The sequence below is a fragment of the Oryctolagus cuniculus genome, chromosome 21, assembly GCF_051225735.1.
Source record: "Oryctolagus cuniculus isolate XC-2025 breed Fujian yellow rabbit chromosome 21, ASM5122573v1, whole genome shotgun sequence".
In the NCBI taxonomy this organism is placed as follows: Eukaryota; Metazoa; Chordata; class Mammalia; order Lagomorpha; family Leporidae; genus Oryctolagus; species Oryctolagus cuniculus.
This window is the reverse complement of record NC_142887.1, coordinates 25658992-25678082: the sequence shown is the minus strand read 5'-3', so window position 1 is coordinate 25678082 and position 19091 is coordinate 25658992. Positions and strand designations below refer to the sequence as shown.

Below are 19091 nucleotides of genomic sequence, written 5' to 3'. Positions count from 1 at the left end.
ACAGACAGAGCACTTGTCATCAAGAAATGCCTTACTCGGGAGGCCAGCACCCCTCCCTGTCATTCTCCAGCGAAAGGCTCTTGGGAAGGCGACTTGCCTACTTGTGACAGAGCGTACCCTCTGTGCTGCCAGCATTGTGTGTTCATGCTGTGCAGAAGGGGCATTGTGAGAAAGGGACCTGCTGGACTCCAGCTATACACAAGTACGGAAGGAAGAGAAGCGTCGGCAAGCTTCCACCTCTTAGAATAAAAAGAAAGGCAGAAAAATTGCCCAGTATAACTTCCCTTTTTTATTTCTAAGAGGGAGTTGGAAACTGCAGACTAGAATCTAAACACTGTGTCTACTTGGTAAGATTCTAGAAACTGTGTAACATCCTCTTTGTTAGTTTGGTTGTCCCTCTGTGGTTTACCATATGGACAGACTCATTTTCATGAAAACCTTTAAGATAGAAAGGATTTGTATGCTTTCTTGGGACAAGAGCTGGTTAAGTGACAAGCAGTATGATGGGACTAGAAAGATAGCTGCCCTCTGCACAGAGAGGCTGGGCTCAGAGGCGCGGCTGCGTAAGAAAAGCAAAGCTTAAAGAGCCAGTGTGAGCCTGGGAAGGGGGGGCGAGACTTAATGAGGCCCGATGGAGACGGCCGCATGCGGAGGCACAGCTTGTAACCCCCGCATCGTTGGCCTCTGAGACTCACGTACGTGGAAACCTGCCACAGTGAGCAGTACTGTGCAGGAACAAAGGTAAGCGAGCAGGAGTCTCCAGTGTGGTCGCCCCGTCCCTTACCGTTCATGTATGCATTTGCTGTGGAAGGAGACACAAATGGAGAAATGCCCCGGAGTACAGAGTCAGGCATGGATTTCTCCCGGGACTGTCCTGTGGGCTGTTATACACAGCAGTGAGTTTCTTATACCACAGAGGTTAATAGGTATTAACAGAGACATAATTTCATAGTGAATATTGGAAATGTTGATAAGTCTTTAAACTAAAAGAAATATATATTATACAACCTGTTTCTATGAGATAAGGTACGGAAAGTCACTGATTAAATTATCATTGTCTCTCTCTCTCTCTTTTTTTTTTTTTTTTGTTAAGGGCTTGCTGTTGGGTGTGTTCTTTATCAGTTCTGCTTAGGTCTGTGGACCACTGATAGGAACACCAGTAGGAACTGGATTGATAGTTGTAGGCCAAGTGTGTGAAACTCCATCTGCGGGGACAAACCAAAGCCATTTCCTGATGTGCTTCCATTTCTCTGCCTTACCATTTCTCTGCAGGCAGCTTCATCAGCCCTGAGCAGTCTGGGCCACGTGTACACAGCCATTGGAGACTACCCCAATGCTCTGGCCAGTCACAAACAGTGTGTTCTTCTCGCCAAGCAATCCAAAGACGAACTTTCTGAAGCCCGAGAGCTTGGCAACATGGGAGCTGTGTACATTGCCATGGGTGACTTTGAGAATGCTGTACAGTGCCACGAGCAACATCTGAAGATAGCCAAGGACCTGGGGAACAAGCGAGAGGAGGCCCGGGCCTACAGCAACCTGGGCAGTGCCTATCACTACAGGAGGAACTTTGACAAGGCCATGTCCTACCACAACTACGTGCTGGAGCTGGCGCAGGAGTTGGTGGAGAAGGCTATTGAGATGCGGGCCTATGCTGGCCTGGGCCATGCTGCCAGGTGCATGCAGGATTTGGAAAGAGCCAAGCAGTACCACGAGCAGCAGCTGAGCATCGCTGAGGACCTCAAAGACCGGGCTGCCGAAGGGCGAGCGTCATCCAATCTGGGTAAGGAAAAAGTTGCCTGCAAGATTCCACACCAGTGCCGTGAGCTGCCAATAGCTGAGGTGCACCACTGGCTTTAGCAGGAATCTGTGTGCTTGCATTCGTGAGATCTCCTCATTGCACGTGTCATGTCTTTCCTTCAGATAGATTTCTGTGGAGCCTGCCTACTTTAAATCACACAGTCTTTCCTATCATCAGAGTCCCCTAAGGATTACCACTCTGAAATGCTAGAAAAACAAAGCACTCCAACCTTTTAATCCATCGACAGAGAGGAGCAGCCAGATTTATCTAATTACAGAGCAGAGGCATGGAAAGATGATAGAGAGCTATGCGTGGTCTAAATAAAACAGAGGCTGCTAGGAAGTCATCGATGGAAGGGAATTCGAGAGGAGTTTTCCTGACAAGGATTTCTGTAGCTGGAGACTTTTACCCCAGAGAAATTTTAGTTTTTCTCAAAATCATGTGTATTCACCAATAATGTTGTTAGTTTTAGTATAAATGCAGAATTATTTTTGTAAAAGATCTCTTAAGTAAAATTTGCTGTCACTGTTTTGTTAGTACTTGGTTAAAATTAAGACATTTATAATCTGAGAGTTTATATGTAGTGGTAAGACATAGTAATTGCTACTTCTTAGAAGATATTGTTATTTTGTCTTTGTATCCCATCAGATGTGGATACATAGTGAATGGAAGGTACAGATGTGTTTGGAAGTATGAGCTGGCCCCATTCCTGTGCCCACAGGGATTCGGGGTGGGGAGAGAACAAGGGGAAGGTGACCTCGCTGGTATGGGACACAGAATATAAAACCCTCTTGCTTACCTCATCTGCCAAACCACGGTATCCCCTCCCTGTTTGTCGTGTTAGCTCCGACCGCCCTCTGCTTGTTTTAACTGAACCCTTGTTGAACAGTTGTTGGAGAAAGTCTTGCACATCCTTAGCGATGGCTCTGAAGACAGTCTTGATGAGAATGGGAGTCTAGAGAGTCTAACAGAACCACAGAAATAGGCTCTTGGCTTCATATGGTTACAGGCGTTTACTGAATCCTTACTATGTGCTTCATCCTAGGATAGTTGCTTTAAGGGATACAGAAGGTAAAAAATTATCCTTGCCCTCGAAGAGCTTATCATTTACTTATGATGAACACTTAAGACAACAGTGGCCTCCCTACCCTGCTGGTTAATGGTGTTGTGCTATCCTGGGATTTCTAGAAGGGAGACTGTAAGGGCTAGGAGCTTGGAAAGCTTCTTGGAGGAGGTTAGGTGAGGGACAGGTGAGATCTGGCCAGGAATAGGATGTCAGCAGCGATGGCAAGGGACGAGTGAGAGGAGCTGCAGTAGGTTGTCTAGCTGAGCAGTGGTGGCAGGATGCCCTTGGGAGTGTGGTGGAAGATGTAGTGTGAGAACCAGGCAAGTGATATGCTGGTGAACGGGAACTTCTGAAGGTTCCCAAATGTAGGTGTGAGAAAACCTGGACTAGGTATTGAGGTAAATGGGCCACATGGGGGCTTGCTGGATGGATTGGAGGGCTTGGGACTCGCAGTTCAGGTTGTGTGTAGTAGAGTGTTCAGATCTTCCTTTTTCTCTTGGCAGCTTTGATTAGTTATATTTTTCAAAAACTTTGTTTCATCTAAGTTGTTGAATTTATTGGCCTAAAGTTGTTTATACTGTTCCCTTATTATTATGTTCATGCTTGTAGAATATATATTATCCTCTTTCACTCTTGAAAAAATGATATTTGTAGTTTGTGTTTTGCATCCTACGTTCTCCCCCCAACTCACACTAACTAGAGATCAATTTTCTTGATTGTTGTGAAGAATCTTTAGCTTTTGTGAATTTTTTTCCTGTTGCTTTTCTGTTTTCTATCTCATTTATTTCTGCTTTTAGTTTTTATAATTGTTTTCTGCTTACTTGGGATCCTCTTTCTACCTACTGAGGTTGAATCTTAGATCATCAATTATGGACTCTTTCTCTTTTAAAAAAATTATTTTCTTCTGTGGGAGGCAGAGTGACAGAGAGGGAGAGAGCGAGCAAGGCCATGCATAGATTCATGTCCCAAATATCTGCAATGAGACTGGTCTGTGGCCAAAGTGGGAGCCAGCTTGGGAATCCAGGGCTCCCATGTGTGTGGCAGTGACCCAGTTACTTGGGCCATCACTGCTGCCTCCCAGGGTCTGCATTAGTAGGAAGCTGGCATCAAGAGCTGAAGCCAGGAATCAAACCCAGTTATTCCAGTAAGGGTCGTGTTCATCTTAACCACTAGGCTAAATGCCTGCTTCCCTTTTCTTCTAATAAAAGCATTAAGGAAAATGAAATAAAATGTCCTCTAAATACTGCTTTATTTAAATCCCATAATTTTTAATTATGGTCCTTCCCACCCCACTCCCACCACACGCACACACACACACATACACACACACCCATTTTCACATTTGGAGATTTTAGTTATCTGCAGTCAATTGTGATATAATAATATTATTATTTATCTTGACTATTTCAAAAGAGATAGAGTAGATCCATTATTGCTAATCTCTTACTGTGCCTAATTTATAAGTTGAAGTTTATCTTAGGGAAGTATACAATACAGGAAAACGTATATACTCCCAGTGATGATTTAGTACAGATTAAAGTCAGCCACAGCAAGAGGCCCATGTGGCAGAGTCAGAGAGAGTTCTAAGAACACAGAGCTTCCAGTTGTCCTCTCCCGGTGGAATCATGGACAGCGCCAGTTTTTCCAAGTACTGATCTCTGACAACATGCACAGGGGATGGCCTTGATATCCAGAGTTTCACTGGACCTTGCTCGTGTAGACAGAGCTGGCCACCTGCGGAGGAGGCCTTGGTTTCCCTCCTCGTGGAGTTTGAGGTGATAGCAAGTGTCCCTAAACCCTGTGGAGTTTGAGGTGATAGGACGTGTCCCTGATCCCCCACAGGAAATCGCTTTGTGAGCAGAGACTGGCAAGGTCAAGGTCCTTGGGTAAACCAAGACTCTTCTCAGGGAGGGCCTCCCCAGGGCTCTGCCAAGCGTGAAGGGTCTCTGGGCATGGTTGATACTTTACTGTACAAGTAAATTTTTTTTAAAGATATATATTGTATTTGTTCTAGAGTGGCTGTTTGGTTCTTTTATTCAACATTCAGTTTTTCTGCTAAGATTGGCGTGTTGATTCACTATTTTCCTCTTTATGTAGCTGAGCCTGGTAAAGACAGCTGCTTTTAAAACCTTGGCTCACTAGGCTAATCCTCCACCTTGCGGCGCCGGCACCCAGGGTTCTAGTCCCGTCAGGGCGCCGGATTCTGTCCCGGTTGCCCCTCTTCCAGGCCAGCTCTCTGCTGTGGCCCGGGAGTGCAGTGGAGGATGGCCTGAATACTTGGGCCCTGCACCCCATGGGAGACCAGGATAAGTACCTGGCTCCTGCCATCGGATCAGTGCGGTGTGCCGGCCGCAGCGCGCCGGCCGCGGCAGCCATTGGAGGGTGAACCAACGGCAAAGGAAGACCTTTCTCTCTGTCTCTCTCTCTCTCACTGTCTACTCTGCCTGTCAAAAAATTAAAAAAAAAAAAAAACACCTTGTCTGCTAAAACCAGAGGGGGTCATCTTGGGCTGGACTTGATTGATCGATCACCTTTTGTTATTTTTTGTAATAGCTCGATTGAGATATAATTCACATATGCATAAAGTCTGTAGTCCGATTCAGTGGTTTTTACTGTTGTCACAGAGTTGTAGCATCATAACCAGTATACCAAACACCTGTTCCTCTGGTTCTTGTCTATTCTTAGTGTACCTGCCTTTGTCATTTGTACCTCCAACCTGTGACTGCTGCTTCAGCACACATTGCTTCTGAAACTGTGTTCAGCAGCACTGACTTCTCTCTTGCCTGAACATCGTTTTCACATTTCCAACTGCCCCACGGTTACTCCGTCCGATTCTCAGGCTGATCTGTCAAAGTTATTGAGTCCAAACATGAAATAGGGTTTTCCTTTCTAGCTTTCCTAATTCCGTTGATGACTGTGCCACTCTTCCTGTTCTCTATTTTAGTTTCCTGTGGCTGTTGTAATGAGTCGCCATCAGTGTAGTTGCCCAAAACAACACAGATTTATTCTTTTACTGCCCTGGAGGTCAGGAGTCTACAGACAGTTTCCCTGGGCTAAAGTCAAGATGTTGACAGAGCTGGTCCAGGAAAGAAACTGTTCCTTGCCTTTGGAAGCTCCTAGTGGCCACCTTCTTCTTTGTGCCTTCTCTGCTCCAACAGCTGAGTCTGTCAGCACATCACTGTCTCTTCTACTCCTGGCTTCGGGATCCCTCCCATGAGGATTGTGATAACGTCAGGCCCACCCCCACAGTCCAGGGTAATCTGCTTACCTCAGGCTCCTTAACTTAATCACACCTGCAAATTCCCATGGAAGGTGACGTCATAGCTTCCAGGGAGTAAGACATGGACACATTTGGTGGTGGTGGCAGGTGGGGCAGGGTGGAGTGGGAGCTGGCATTTTGCAGCCTGCCCTACCATCCCAGCAGAGAACTCTAAAGCCATCATTATTTTCTTCCCTTATTTCCTGGTTGACTCCCAGCCTCACAGTGGCCAAATGTGTATTTCCATAAAGACTTTTGCTGTCATTGCTACCTGCCACATCAGCCTGCTAGCTGGGTTCACCTCACACCCTCCCCTGCCTCCCACAGATCAGGTTAGACTCATCTTCCTAATGCTGAGCATCTCATATGCCATGCTATTTATGGTCAGAGTCCTCACCTTAAGGGGCAAGCTGTTAGGATTCCAGACACAGCTGGCTGGCCATTCTTTTTTTTTTTTTTTAATTTATTTATTTTTTTGACAGGCAGAGTGGACAGTGAGAGAGAGAGAGACAGAGAGAAAGGTCTTCCTTTTGCCATTGGTTCACCCTCCAATGGCGCACCACGCTGATCCGGTGGCAGGAGCCAGGTACTTATCCTGGTCTCCCATGGGGTGCAGGGCCCAAGCACTTGGGCCATCCTCCACTGCACTCCCTGGCCACAGCAGAGAGCTGGCCTGGAAGAGGGGCAACCGGGACAGAATCGGGCGCCCCGACCGGGACTAGAACCCAGTGTGCCGGCGCTGCAAGGTGGAGGATTAGCCTAGTGAGCCGCAGCCTCTCTGTATATATTCTTTCCCTAAGACTAGACTTTTCCATCTCCAGTAATCTTGCCACGTTGATCATGCTGTACCACTCTAGTGTATTTCCTTGAGCTGTTTCTTCCACCTAGAACTCCTGTCTCTATCTTGCTTATCTAGAGTTTCCCTGTCTTTTGAGGATTGTCCAAAATGCCATTGAAGCCTCTCTTGATAGCATGAAGATTCTTTCCTTTGTCTGAACCCTGTTAACACTTTTATCATGACTCCTATTTATTTATATTTAATCATTAATTACAGTTATTTGCATGCTGTTATAATTACCTCTACTGTGTGAAAGTTCATTGCAAGTATGAACTGTGTTTTATTCTGTAGTCTCTTTATCACCAAGTATAACCCCATCCACAGTAAGTATCTAATAAGATTTGTGTGGTTGGATTGAACAAGTCAAAGCTTATACCAAGGTATTGTGCCTAGATGTTTGGAAGAATGGACACACCTTTGGAGAGAAACAGGAAAATTGTGAGGGGGAACTAGTGTGGGAGGGCATATGATAAATTAGATTTGTAGTTTGTAAATTTCACTTAATGTGACACTAGAGACTAGAACTGGAAACAAGTGTTAAGATGACATCATCCTAATGCCATCTATAACACAGGAAGGAAAACCAAGCTGGGGAGACTGAGTCAGGCTTATAGAGGCTGAGGGCATCCAGGAGTAGCCCAGGGAGAAAACAGCTTCAAGGTATGGGGGAGGGGGCATTCCATGCAGTGGTTAAGATACCACATGGGTTGGCTGCATCTCATATTGGAGTGCCTGGGTTCGAGACCTGACTTCTAATTCCAGCTGCTTACGCTCAGCCTGCAGGCAGCAGGTGTTAGTTCAAGTACTTGAGTCCCTGCCACCCACATCAGAGTCCCAGATTGAGTTTGGGACTCCTGGCTTCAGTCTGGCCCTGACCTGGCTGTTGCAGACATTTGGGTAGTGAACCAGTGTCTGGAAGAGAGCTCTCTCTCTCTTCTATTTCTGCCTTTCAAATAAGTGCATAAATAAATAAATAAATTTTAAAAAAATATGTGGAGGGCATAACATTTATCTCAAAGGAGCAAGGAAGATGAGTAGAAGGCCCCTGTGTCTATCTGATGGAACTTGTAGAGACGGAGAGAGAGAGAGAGAAGTCTGTCCTTTGGTGGTCAGCATGTATTATCCATCATAAAACAAGAAGCAATGGTTTAGACTCCTCAGATTTCTGGTGAACAAAAAAGAGGAGCTTAGCTATTTTCTAAGCTTGTCTTCCATGGGAAATTAATGTTGATATACATTTTGGCTTAGAAAGTGGCTGTCTTTTCTTCTATGCCCATATGCCCAAAGCAGCTCTGGTTGCTGGATAGTATTTCTGTAGCCTCTGGTCTCTCAGTGTCCTTTGTGGTTCTAATTCAGGCAGCTGGGAATCAAGCCTCAGAGGTGCTGTGGAGTAGCATCTGATGGTCACACACTCTCCTCTCATGGGGAACTGGGGAGTGGTACTACCTCTCTTCTCACTTTGGGATAAAGGGCAGTTAGGAGGGAGACGTGAGAGGGAAGACTCTGCCCCCATCCTCTCCCCTCTCTGCCCATGAAGGGGACCATTTAACTTGTCACTGTGCCCCAGGCATGGATACAAAGGTGGTACACACACCTCAGGAGCCACTTCCCACACGCGTCGGTCTCAGGCCTGGTTGTCTCTGGTTTCAGGTCGAATACAGGAGGTGGAAAATACTTCCTGTGAAGTCTGAGCTGAAGATCTCATGACCCACGTCTGGAAAATCGCTCAGCAGCACTTTGTAGTCAGAAAGAGATTTTGCATCTAGAAAGCAGTGCGTATGGAAAGGAAAGGGAAATGGGACTCGTGTTCATTAACTCATCTGTTCATTTATTCTGTTGCCCAGCAAATGTGTGTTGGCCATTACGGGGCAGGCTTCGTGCTGTCTTTACTGAATAAAACTCTCATCTTTCCTGCCCCTGTGGGACTTATGGTTTTCCATTCAATAAGTGAGTGTGGAAACCTGTGTGCCACGCGCGGTTTTTGTTCATTTTCGTATTAATCAACTCCACAAGCCTGTGAAGTGATGGATTTTACATATGAGAAAGTCAAGGCCCAGGTAGGTTAACAAAAAAAAAAAAAAAAAAAAAAAAAAACCAAACTTAAAAAAGAATTCCTTGAGTGTCATGAGATTTGTAACATAAAAGGCTCTTTAAGATCTCATAAAATTATGCATGGCCTCTTTTTGTCTGTGCTTTCAAAGCATCCTGGGAGTCCCATGTGGAATAAAGGTTTGCTAGCAACTGTGGTGAGTGGACATCAGACCTCTTATTTACAGCAATGCTAGGTGGTGGCCCCAGAAGTGGTCTCTCAGCTGTTCTCATCCTAGGTTAAATTTAATATCACCTAAATAACTGTGACAATCATGATCAAAAGTTAAATTCTGGCAATCTGAGCCAGAAAATTCTGAATTTCCAAGGTCAGACAGAACGATGTTGTTATATATAATCTACATAATGTGCACATATTGTACCTTAGTTATATATTATTTTTGAATCGATTTTAGGAATTAAGTCATTACTGTGAATGCACCTAGAACTTGGTGTCCTACAGAATCTTCCAATAAACTGATTTTGTAGGAGAACATTTTTCTGTAGTATACCAATCACTCCTTCTTTTTTACATTTCAGTTTTTATGTTGGGTTTTCTTCAAGTAGAAAGAGGCCTAATTTTATAGGTAAAATATTAATGGGACCAGCGTGGTGGAGTAGCGGGCAAAGCTGCTACCTGTGATGCCAGCATTCATATGGGCGCTGGTTTGATTCCTGGCTGCTGATTCCCTGCTAATGGCCTGGGAAAGCAACAAAAGATGGACCAAGTGCATGGACCCCTGCATCTATACGGGAGACTCAGAAGAAGCTCCTGGCTCCTGGTTTCAGCCGGGCTCAGACCTGGCTGTTGTGGACATCTGGAGAGTGAACCAGCTGTTGCAAGACCTTTCTCTCTCTCTCTCTCTCTCTCTCTCTCTCTCTCTGTCTTTCTCTTTGTAATTCTGACTTTCAAACTAATAAACCAATCTTTTTTAAAAATGGGTAGAATATTTATAACTGTAAATAGTAATTAAAATATACTACTTAGATGTTTTTTCTTGAAAATCCTCATAATGGGGGATTTGAATATAGGACTGTATTCAAAATGAGCCAGTAGGCCTGTGAGATCTCACATGGGAGTTCTGGATGGAACAACGTGAGTTCTTGGTATTTATGCTTTAAAGGACCTGCATGGTCCCCTAGTAACCCCGTGAGGGAAGCCATTCTTGTTCTGTTTCCCTGAGGATCCAGAGTGGTGGAGGAATGTTTGTGAGTCACCTAAGATCACAGAATAAGAGGGCAGAGAGCCTGAACGAGCCTTTAGGTCTCAGGTTCCATATCCACAGATCTTTCTGTGAGAGTGTTCCCACTGCAATGGTGGGTCCTAGCGGGAGCCATTGCTAGGGTTACCTGGGCTAGGGATAAAAGCAAAGGTTCTTCTTCTCCCTCTGGCTCCCCACCCGCAGGATGAAGAAGAGGCACCCCTAGAAGGACACAGGCACACGGAGGCAGTGGTCCCTGCTGGTGCCGCAGGCCCTGGCAACAAGCATTCCTGAGCGGTCCAGCCACGATCAGGCCAGAGCAGCCCCTTCTTCACTTCCAGAGAAGAGTGTTCTGTTGATTGCTCCCAGAGGCTGGGCACTTTGCAAGCATTTCACTTCCTCCTGACTACAAAGCTGCGCGGTAACAAGGCCAGAGAGGTTTTAAGCAGGTCTGCATGCTGTCTCCTCCTGCAGCCCACGGGGCGCCTCTGCACGCTGCACACTTCCTGTCCGGTTAGATCTTCTGCTGGAGAAGTGGAGACGAGACTAGGCAGACAGTTCAAGTCTAATAATGCCCCCAAATCAGGAAGCCAAACCACGCACCTCTGGTTTTCATCTACAACACGAAAAGGGAAAGTATAAATACAAAAATTAATATGTTCCAGGCCCTGAAACAGAGTTTTCTAGACATCTCAAAGAGTGGAACAAGACGTCCTTTCCCTGTTGGGAAGGAGAAATGAGAAATGGAGAGCATGAGCTGAAGCAGGAGGTTTTTCTGACCGAGCACCAGAGGACTGCAGAAAATGATTCAGATCCTCATTAAGGTTATGACACGCACATCCTGCACTGGGCCCACACCTATCAGTGCCTAATAAATATTAATAATATTTATTTGCTCCTTTAGGCCAAGATTTGTCACCCTACTTGTCTAGACATTGCTATTTAAGAGGCACTGTGATTTGCTTACAGATACAGAGCGTCTGTAAACATGTGAGCAGAGGCAGACGGGGCAGTAAATCTTGGTCAGCACTGCACTTGGACTGCTGCACGAGAGGCTGCAAAACTGTTGTTGGAATAATGAAGTGGATGCTTGCTGCCAGGTCCCGGAGTTGTGTCTCCAGCAGGCAGAGTCTAGCAGTAAATTAGCTTATGTTTCAGCTTGGCAGTTGGCACTTGGTTCATTTGTAGATGCTAATTGTAATCTGATGTTATCAGCAGCAGGTAATTGAAATGGGCTTGATGAATTACTTAATTTCTTTTAATAGCTGAGTCTTCAAGAACTGAATAAAGAAGATAAGGTGATCAGGAAGAAAACACAACAGCTCTATCTTTCTAATTAGTGCTTGGAGGTTTTTCCTTCTTTACACAAATGATTATGAACATGTGAGGCTGAATAGGTTTATGAGTCCAAAGCCCCCGTGGGGGCATTCCCATTAGGCAGCCTGGTCCTGAGCATTGGTAACACTTCTGGTAGGACTTCAGAGAGGAGCACTTGGTGGGGTCACCGGGGAGAACACAACTTTGTTTTCCCAAGCTTCGGTGGGCACTGCCTGCTGGAGTCTTGCCACACAGGGGGCTCCCTCCGCCTTCAGCACCCCTTCTGTGGTCCTGTTCCATGAGCAGTGCTGTGGCATCATGCAGCGGGCATGGAGTCCTGCAGTGATGCTAGCCCTTGGCTCCTGGCACGGGCACCTCCCACACCTGCTGGTCCCTGTGTCTTTCCATCTGCAGCAGCTCCCGGGGAGCTCTTTGCTTTGCCAGCAGTCGTGAGTGCAGATGTGACCCTGGGTCCTGCCATCTGTGCTGGACACCGCACACTGGACCTTTGCCACGTGACTGCCCTGCGCCCAGAGGTCTCTCTTCTGGGAGCATTCAGCTCTGCCTCTAGTCTCAGGCTCATTCTTTAAGGAATCCATCTATTTTGAGGTGGCTTTGGAGGAATGTTCTTTCGACTGATTTTTTTTGAGAAAATCCAAATAGCAATAGAAAATATAGAGCATTAGAATCAGGTCTTTTGGACAGGCAATTGGGTGTGAAGTAGCAGACAGTTCCTCCGTAGAGAGCTCTCTGAGGGAGCTGGAGTTGGCGGTAAAGATCCCACGTCCCTAGGCCTCCAGTGTGAGAATGTCTGCTTTGAGCCCTGAGTGGTGGTCATGTGGCTGTCTCTGTTTTGTGAAAACTTGTGGGTCTGGATACTTAGGATTTTATACCTTTTTGACTATTCAAGGGTGGTTCAGGAGGTTTGTGGAAAATGAAATTAAAAGATGGGTTTATTTTGGTGCAAAACAATTTTGAAATCCACAAATACAAGGGGTCTTTAAAAAGATCACAGAAAATGCAGATTATGAAAACCACTGTACATGGATTTCAACATATTTTTGTACCAAAATAAATATCTTTTCACTCCATTTTTCTGCAATCTTTTTGATGTTTTCATACTTCAGTGAAAGGTTTATTTATTTATTTTAAAAGATTTATTTATTTGAAATAATTACAGAGAGATTGGGAGAGAGAGATCTTCCATCTGGTGGTTTAATCCCCAGATAGTCACAACGGCTGGGACTTGGCCAGGCTGAATCCAGGAGCTTCATCTAGGTCTCCCACATCAGTACAGGGGCCCAACTTGGACCGTATTCTGTTAGTTTTCCCAGGCCATTGGCAGGGAGCTGGGTTGGAAGTGGAGCAGGTGGGACTCGAACCAGTGCCCATATGGGATGCTGGTGTTGCAGGCAGCAGCTTTACCCACTATGCCACAATGTTGGCCCCAAAGTGTTTATTTTGAAAGCTATATTGTGGGACTGGCGCTATGGCACAGTAGGTTAATCTTCTGCCTGTGGTGCCGGCATCCAATATGGGAGCTGGTTCTGGTCCCAGCTGCCCCTCTTCCAATTCAGCTCTCTGCTATGGCCTGGGAAAGCAGTAGAAGATGGCCCTAGTCCTTGGGCTCCTACACCTGCGTAAGAGACCTGGAAGAAGTTCCTGGCTTCTGGCTTTGGATGGGCCCAGATCTAGCCATGGCTGCCATTTGGGGAGAGACCCAGTGGATGGAAGACCTTTCTCTCTCCTCTCCCTCTCTCTGTCTGTAACTCTACATCTCAAATAAATAAATAAAATATTTTTTAAAAATTTAAAAAAGAACTATATTGCACTTTGTGGCAGGGTAGATTGGAATGGTATGCCTCTCTGTTTCTTTTTTATTTTTTACTTTGACTAACAAATAATAATTGTATACATTATGGGATACAATGTGATGTTTGATATATGCATACATTGTAGAAGGATTAAATCAAGCTAACGAATATATCACCTCACCTACTATCATTTTGTGGAGAGAACATTTTAAAATTTTAGCAATTTTAAAATATTCAATACTTATGGCCACCATGCCGTACAATAGTTTACTAAAACTTGTTCCTCCATTCTTCCTGTCTGACAGATTTTGTACCCTTTGACTGACATCTCCCTTTTCTCCATACCTACCCCCAGTACTTGGTAACCACCCTTCTACTTCTGCTTCTGTGAGTTCCGCTCTTAGATGTCACAGCTAAGTGAGTTCCCGCAGTATTTGTCTTTCTGTGCCTGGCTAATTCCAGTTAGCAAAGTGTCCTCCAGTTTCATCCATGTCATCTCAAATGACAGAATTCCCCCCCCCTTTTTTTTAGAAGTAATATCTAAAAATACTGTCCTGTAATTTTTTTTAACTTTTATTTAATGAATATAAATTTCCAAAGTACAGCTTATGGATTACAATGGCTCCCCCCCCATAACTTCCCTCCCACCCGCAACCCTTCCCTTTCCCACTCCCTCTCCCCTTCCATTCATATCAAGATTCATTTTCAATTATCTTTATATACAGAAGATCAGTTTAGTATATATGAAGTAAATATTTCAACAGTTTGCACCCACATAGAAACACAAAGTGAAAAATACTGTTTGAGTACTAGTTATAGCATTAAATCACAATGTACAGCACATTAAGGACAGAGATCCTACATGAGGAGTAAGTGCACAGTGACTCCTGTTGTTGACTTAACAGTTTGACACTCTTGTTTATGGCATCAGTAATCACCCTAGGCTCTTGTCATGAGTTGCCAAGGCTATGGAGTTCAAGCCTTTTGAGTTCACCGACTCTGATCATATTTAGACAAGGTCATAGTGAAAGTGGAAATTCTCTCCTCCCTTCAGAGAAAGGTTCCTCCTTCTTTGATGACCTGTTCTTTCCACTGGGATCTCACTCGTGGAGATCTTTCATTTAGGTAATTTTTTTTTTTCCAGAGTGTCTTGGCTTTCCATGCCTGAAATACTCTCATGGGCTTTTCAGCCGGATCCGAATGCCTTAAGGGCTGATTCTGAGGCCAGAGTGCTGTTTAGGACATCTGCCATTCTATGAGTGCTGTGTATCCCGCTTCCCATGTTGGATCATTTTCTCCCTTTTTTATTCTATAGGTTAGTATTTTCAGACACTAGTCTTGTTTATGTGATCCCTTTGACTCTTAGACCTTTCATTATGATCAATTGTGAACAGAAATTGATCACTTGGACTAGTGAGATAGCATTGGTACATGCCACCTTGATGAGAATTCCCTTTTTATTTAAAGTTATATCTTCCATTGGGTGTAGGTGCCACATTTTCTTTATCCATTCATCCATTAATGGATACTGAGGTGGCTTCCGTGTCTTGACAACTGTACTTAATGCTGAAGTGAACCCAGGAGTGTGGATAGCTCTTTGACACACTGATCCTATTCATGCCCACAGTTTTCACAGCCCTACACCAACTGCCCAAGCCCAGATCTGACAGGATGCATCTTTCTGCTCCTGTCTTCCAGACAGCCCTGTCTGCCCCCGGCAGCCCTTCTCCCAAGTCTGTGATTTCACATTTCTTGTCCATCTCTCAGAATGGTGACCTAACCTCCTCAGTGCACAGCCCAGGAATGTCAGAGTTATCCTGAGGGATCTTCCTCCTTCCCTCACAGCCCGGGTCTAGTTGGTCAGAAGTCCTGAGTTTTGGCTCCCTAAGCAAGTTCTAATGTACCACAGGCTCTTCCTCAGCCCCCATTGCCTCTCGCCTGGGTCATTGCAACTGCTTCTTCCTTGCTGGTCTCCCGGCTTCTCCATTTTCATGGTGCTCAGTCTTGTCATACTTCAGTAGTCCTCCACGGCCTTCAGGCTCAGGTCCAAAATCCTTGGCCTCGCATGTATCCTTCTCAGCAACCTTCAACATCCTAAAAGTATTTCTTGAGCACCTATCATATGTCAGGAATTATGCAGTGATTGTTTGGTGGACAAAACAGGCATTTTGAGTGCTTGAAGGAGAAGTGCTTACTGATTCCGGAGGGTATTGCATGAGCTATCATTTAAATAGGGTGGGGTCGGCAGAGAACTCTCTGGCCTCAGTTTCCCTGACTCTGTCACTCCCACCTCTCACACTCACACTCTGCAAACATCCAGGCTCTTTCGCTCCTCCAAGGCTCACACTGCTCCGAGGTCTTTTGGACTCCTCCTTCATCTCTGTGCTCCCCCATCGTTGTACACACGACAGTTAGCTGTTGTGATTCTTTTCCAACTAGAACAGCAAAGAAATGTATCTTAGTGTTTTGTGTCCTTGTTACTGAGTATCTAACGCTTGGCCCACAGTTGCTATGTGTTTTAGTTCCTTTCCTGCTGCTATGACAAAATACCACAGACAGGGCAAATTATAAACAATAAAAGTTTATGCAGGGGTCAGTGCTGAGGCATAGCAGGTGAAGCCGCTGCCCATGGTGCCAGCATCCCACTTGGGCGCCGGTTCAAGTCCTGGCTGCTCCACTTCTGATCCAACTCTCTGCTATGGCCTGGGAAAGCAGTGGAGGATGACCCAAGTCCTTGGGCCCCTGCACCCACATGGGAGACCTGGAGGAAGCTCCTGGCTCCTGGCTTCAGAGCAGCATAGCTCCGGCCACTGCGGCCAGTTGAGGAGTGAACCAGCAGATGGAAGACCTCCCTCTCTGCCTCTCCTTTTCTCTGTGTAACTCTGACTTTCAAATCATGGTTCTGGAGGGTGGGAAGTTCAATATCGAGGGACTACATCTGGTGAGGGCCATCTTGCTGAGTCAACACGAGGGAAAGGCATGAGTGAGGCAGAGAGAGCAGGGATGAGCAGGAGAACACAAGTGTGAGAGACTCCTTTTTGTAACAAAGCCACTTTTGCATTAACAGCATTAATCCATTAATGAGCGTGGAGGTTTATGACTAGCCCTCCCCCCCGCTTAAGATTTATTTGAGAGACAGAGTTAAAGAGAGAGAGAGAGAAACCTTCTAGCCACTGGTTCACTCCCCAAATGGCTGCAACAGCCAGAGCTGAGCTAATCCAAAGCCAGAAGCCAGGAGCTTCTTCTGGGTCTCTCACCTGGGTGCAGGGGCCCAAGCACTTGGGCCATCTTCCACTGCTTTTCCAGGCCACAAGCATGGAGCTGGATCAAAAGTGGAGCAGGTGGGACTCAAACAAGCACCTATATGGGATGCTGGCGCTGCAGATGGAGGCTTAACCTACCATGCCGCAGCACCGGCCCCCTGACTTAGCCCTCTTATAGGCCCCACTTCCCAGTAGCATCGCAGTACTGATTCCGTTTCAGCTAATATTTTGAAGGGAGCACTCCACCTGCAGCAGTATGCTATACTGTTGTCCCAGATGGACAAAGGATGCCAAGGGCCACACATCATGAGTAATGCTAGGGAGTAATGGCTGGAGTCTGAAGTTCAAATAAGTGCCTGCCCCTTCCACATTTGCTCTGTTCGTCCACCTGTGCCTTGCTGCTGTCAGTAAGGGCTGGTATCATTCCAGCTGCTTCTCATCTCAGAGCCCAGAGGGTCTGGGTGTGGGGAGGAATGACAGTTTCTATATATTTAATATTGTGCCTTGACATTCTCATCAGTGCAAATGATCTTTAAAATTCTTTACTGCTCTGCAAAGCCAAATTTCTGTGAGTTTCTCTTGGAAAGGAAATGTGTATGGAAGCTTAAAATTGATTCCTAAAGCCTTTTAAATGAACCAAAAATATAATGAGTTTGAGAAATAGTTAAACCAGCAGGCAGTGATTAGGTTTTATGGTACTGTTTTAATTTTACTCCTTACAGTTAGAAATACTGAGTTGAGCAGATTTTTTCTCCTTCTTTTATGCAGTCCTTTGCCCTGTAGCTAAATGAGACAGTCTGATTAGCAGGCTAACTAAATAGTATATTAACCTCTTTGGATCTTCATCCAAGAAGTTTACAAAGCATGGCTAGAATGAGGCCCTTTGTGCAGGTGTGAAGAACCCTAATATTTATGACTTTTGGACAAGAAAATCGCTAGGATATCACACTGTTTCCTTCTTTTAAGTGCATGAACTTAATAGTCTATTCTCCTCTGTATTTAACATCTAGCCTTAGGAAACTGGTGCTAGCTCCACTCCGCTAGGTATTCAAATAACAGCTTCCTTAGAGAATACATGAAAAGGCCTTTGTGATCTCTCCAGCGCACCTTTGAAGTGGCTTAGAAGCCGCGGTGATAATAAAAGGAATGACACTTAGTTGAATGCTAACGCTGCACTTGGTGTGGCTTCTCGTGCAGTGTTTCATTTAAGAATCCAGGAAGATGGGGCTTATTATTCCCATTTAGAAATGAAAGCCCCAAAGAGCAGAGAGGCTAAGTTGTCGGAGGTCCTGCACACACGGGCGGCAGCACCGGGGGTTGAGCCCGGAGCTGCCCGAATGCAAAGTCTGTGCTCTTTGTGCTCTATTACGCCACCTCGCTCCAGGGAGTGACTGCCCGCGCTTGGAAAGGAGCTCCGTGCTGCCATCTTTAAGCGACTAAGACACTGTGGTGTTGTGACTGGGAAACAACTGGAAACTGAGCGCTTCTCTCGACCCAGAGCGTCCCTTCATCCTCGCTCGCACATCCCCGTCACACACACACACACACACAGACCTAATGTGGGCAGAAAAATGGCTGCTCGTGCACCAAACCCAGAGCCCCCCTGTTTTCCAGCATGAAACCCATGGGAGACTTGAGTGTTTAAGACTCTCTTCAGCAGAATTAGTTAATTTCATGGTGACTTCCAAACACAGCTTTCTGCCCAGGACTGTTTTCTGCATGTTGTTCTAGAAATTCTTCTTGAGGCTTCCTCTGACACAGCAGAAAAGGCTGGATGGAAGCCAGGATGCAACTTTTAGCTGGTGTTGCTGACTCAGCCTGTCCCCACTTGACTTTCAAACAGCTTCGTGCGCTGCTGCATGCAGGCGCTCAGTTTTCAGTGGATTTCAAAAAACCAATCCTTCCCACCCTCCCCCTGAAGAGTTAAGTTACTCTGGGAAGTGAACACTTTCATTTTCTAGTAAAAGTGGCATTGGTGCCATTTAAACTGTTTCCAAGAGCAATTAAAAAGTGGGGTAAATGCTTTGTTGTTATGTGTCCAACATGCTTGTAAAGCAGGCCCCCATCAGAACAGCCCCAGTGGCGAAAACAGGAACCGATTTGTGTTTCTGAGCCAGATTGTCAGAGCTGGCCACTTATTTGAAACAGCAGCAATTCAGTAATTGCCTTTCCCTGGTTCAAATGGGAGGTTCCACCAAATCCATTATCTAATACAGAATAAGACAAAGACAGCGTATAACATGGCCCAGCTGCTGGAGTGCTCTGCAGGGAGATATAATATGCTCGGTGACTCAGTAAGCAGAAGGTAATGGGCTAAAAGTTATCGAGCCCTTCACAACAAGGAGATCTGGAGTTTAACCAGAAATTTCAGACTGTCAGCCTTAACAAAACAGATGGCATTCTCCAGTTCGCGGCACCATCCGGCGAGTTGGCATGTCTGCCTTGA

The 19091-nt window shown here is 45.6% G+C and overlaps 1 protein-coding gene across 3 annotated transcripts in view; it reads left to right on the top strand.

The window, feature by feature from the left end:
• The window catches only part of TTC28 (tetratricopeptide repeat domain 28), a 700068-nt gene that overhangs the window by 538395 nt on the left and 142582 nt on the right, over nucleotides 1-19091 (top strand). For all 3 annotated transcript variants that reach the window (XM_051826641.3, XM_008274620.5, XM_051826643.3), the window contains one exon: nucleotides 1273-1780. In XM_051826641.3, the coding sequence (XP_051682601.3) occupies nucleotides 1273-1780 (508 nt within the window). The remainder of the gene's footprint in view (nucleotides 1-1272; nucleotides 1781-19091) is intronic.